This window comes from Penaeus japonicus, unplaced genomic scaffold (assembly GCF_977035675.1).
Source record: "Penaeus japonicus unplaced genomic scaffold, GWHDUDI00000001_assembly GWHDUDI00000032, whole genome shotgun sequence".
NCBI lineage: Eukaryota > Metazoa > Arthropoda > Malacostraca > Decapoda > Penaeidae > Penaeus > Penaeus japonicus.
Window position 1 is genome coordinate 10,375,518 of NW_028234434.1, and position 2,390 is coordinate 10,377,907.

Genomic DNA, 2,390 nt, shown 5'->3' on the forward strand with positions numbered 1-2,390 from the left:
CTTCTGAAGTTTCGAAGTTGGTGGAAAAAGGAGTAGGAGCCAAAGTCGAGGGAGGGAGGGAGGGAGGGAGGGAGGGAGGGAGGGAGAGAGAGAGAGAGAGAGAGAGAGAGAGAGAGAGAGAGAGAGAGAGAGAGAGAGAGAGAGAGAGAGAGAGAGAGAGAGAGAGAGAGAGAGAGAGAGAGAAAGAAAGAGTAGGTAGAGAGATGGCAGGAACAGAAGGAGAAGGAGGAGAAGGAGGAGGAGGAGGAGGAGGAGGAGGAGGAGGATTAGAAGAAGAAGAAGGAGAAGAAGAAGAGGAAGAAGAAGGAGAAGAAGGAGAAGAAGAAGAGGAAGAAGAAGAAGGAGAAGAAGAAGGGGAAGGAAGACGTAGAGGAGGTGGAAGAGGAGAAGGAATTAAATGATAAGGACGGCGAACGACGACGAGCAAGAAAAGGAGGAAGAGGAGGAAGATGAAGTAGGAGCAAGAAAGGTGGAGGAGGAGGAAAGAGGGAGGGAGGCAGAGACAGGGAGGCGGTCCTCTTAATCCCTTGCGTGACGCTGCGGAGTTTTCTTGCCTACAATATCATCTACTCATATTTTAGCAAAAAATATAGATATATGCTCATTTCCTTTCGGTCATTCTTAGTTGAACCAAAAAAGGGGGAAGCACCATAAATCATACACGTTTCCAAAAGTATGTCTTTGGGATATATATATATATATATTCTTTTTAATTTTCTTTCTTTTCTTTTTCATTCGTATCCACATTTTTTTTTTTTTTTTCATTTATCTATTTCTTGACCAGTTCTTGTGTCATTTTTTATCATTTCAGTTTTCATCTTCTGTGTTGTTGTTTTTTTTACTCAATAACTATTAGTCACGTATAACAGCTGAGTGAGAGAACAGCCTCGGAAAGTTTATAATACCTGAATGATAAGTTCTCGAAACTCGGAAGAACAGTTCAGCCGAGTTTGGGTGAAACTCCCTCGACACCGGAGTGGAAAGTTGCGTTGCTTGTTGTGCTTGTGAACTCACTCTCTAACTCACTCTCTCTCTCCCTCTCTTCTCTTCTCTTCTCTTCTCTTCTCTCCTCTCTCTTCACTCAACCCTCCGCCCTCCCTGTTCCTTTCCCCACACTTTCCCCTTTCCTCTCCCCTCTTTCCTTGCCCCCCCTTCCCAGCACACTTGTTCAACACCGCTCTCGCACGTACAAACACACTTCACAGAACTAGGCGAAAGCAATCGAAGTTATCACGGAGAGAGTCGAGTTCACACTTTGGAGCTAAGTACATGTACCAGGGTGTAGGATTCGCGGGCAAAAAGTGGGAAATTCGAAAAGGAAAGACGTAAAAAACAGAAACGTTCACAGAAATGACTTTTTTTTCACCCAATGTTCGCATCCCACACACATAATAAGGAAGATTGTGTTCAGACGACCCGTGCATGGTTGGACCTCCTGGCTTCTGCTATGGAGTCGCCTACACAATCGAGAAATCATCCCATCATAATACATTTTTCATGTTCTATATATACACACACATAAAAAACACACGGCTTCTGAATCAAGCCTTGTTATAAACAGTATGCACCATCAGTGAGAGCAAAAAAGTCTCCTTAAAGTCTTGCGAACAAGAGGAGTTGAGAGCGGGGTGGCGAGGGATGCCTCTCCCCTCCCCCTTCCCCTAGATCTCCTCCCCCTCGCCAGCCACCTGGACGGACCCCTGTGCTCAAGGGGTTAAGGGGCTGGTACTCGTCAACATGGCTGCCCGTTATGGCCTTGGCGTTCTGAGCAATTAAAAAAAAAAAAAAAGTTTTGTCTCTCATCTCCGGAAGGATTGAGAGACACTCAGACACTGGGGCATTTTTCCCCCTTTTTCTTTTTTTCTGTTTTTCTTCTATCCCGTGTGACGAAGTCTACTGCCTTCGACAACTGGACGTCATGTACTTCTCTTTCCTTTTTCCTCCTCATTCTTCATTCATTCCTTCCTTACTTCCTTCCTTAAGTTCTTGGGGCTTCATGGTCTCCCCCAACCATGCTGCCCCCGAACCGAGATCTCTTCAGTTGGCCTTATTTTACCTCTCCTCCTCCTCGTCTCCTCCCCATATCTCTCCTCCCTTGTTCTTCGGACCTCAAACGCACCTGCGTCCCATCAGCGCTCCCTTTCCTCTGCGCGCGTGTGAGTGAGTGAGTGAGTAAGTGTGTGTGTGTGTGTGTGTGTGTGTGTGTGTGTGTGTGTGTGTGTGTGTGTGTGTGTGTGTGTGTGTGTGTGTGTGTGTGTGTGTGTGTGTGTGTGTGTGTGCACTACGCAGAGGAAGCAGAGCAACAGGAGGCGTCAGCTGCAAAGCAGCGCGAGCTTAAAACTTCGTGGCAGTGTAGAGGTTCTCGTCGGGTCCCGGGTGGTGGGTGTGGA

General features: G+C 46.9%; 1 protein-coding gene across 10 annotated transcripts in view; it reads right to left on the reverse strand.

Annotated features, from left to right (window-relative positions):
- Positions 1-826: 826 nt before the first annotated feature.
- LOC122255514 (uncharacterized) overlaps positions 827-2,390 on the reverse strand; it is a 133,151-nt gene continuing 131,587 nt past the window's right edge. For all 10 annotated transcript variants that reach the window (XM_086556328.1, XM_086556322.1, XM_086556324.1 and 7 more), the window contains one exon: positions 827-2,390. This exon is cut by the window's right edge and continues 143 nt beyond it. In XM_086556328.1, coding sequence (XP_086412454.1) covers positions 2,335-2,390 — 56 coding nt within the window. In that variant the 3' untranslated portion in view covers positions 827-2,334.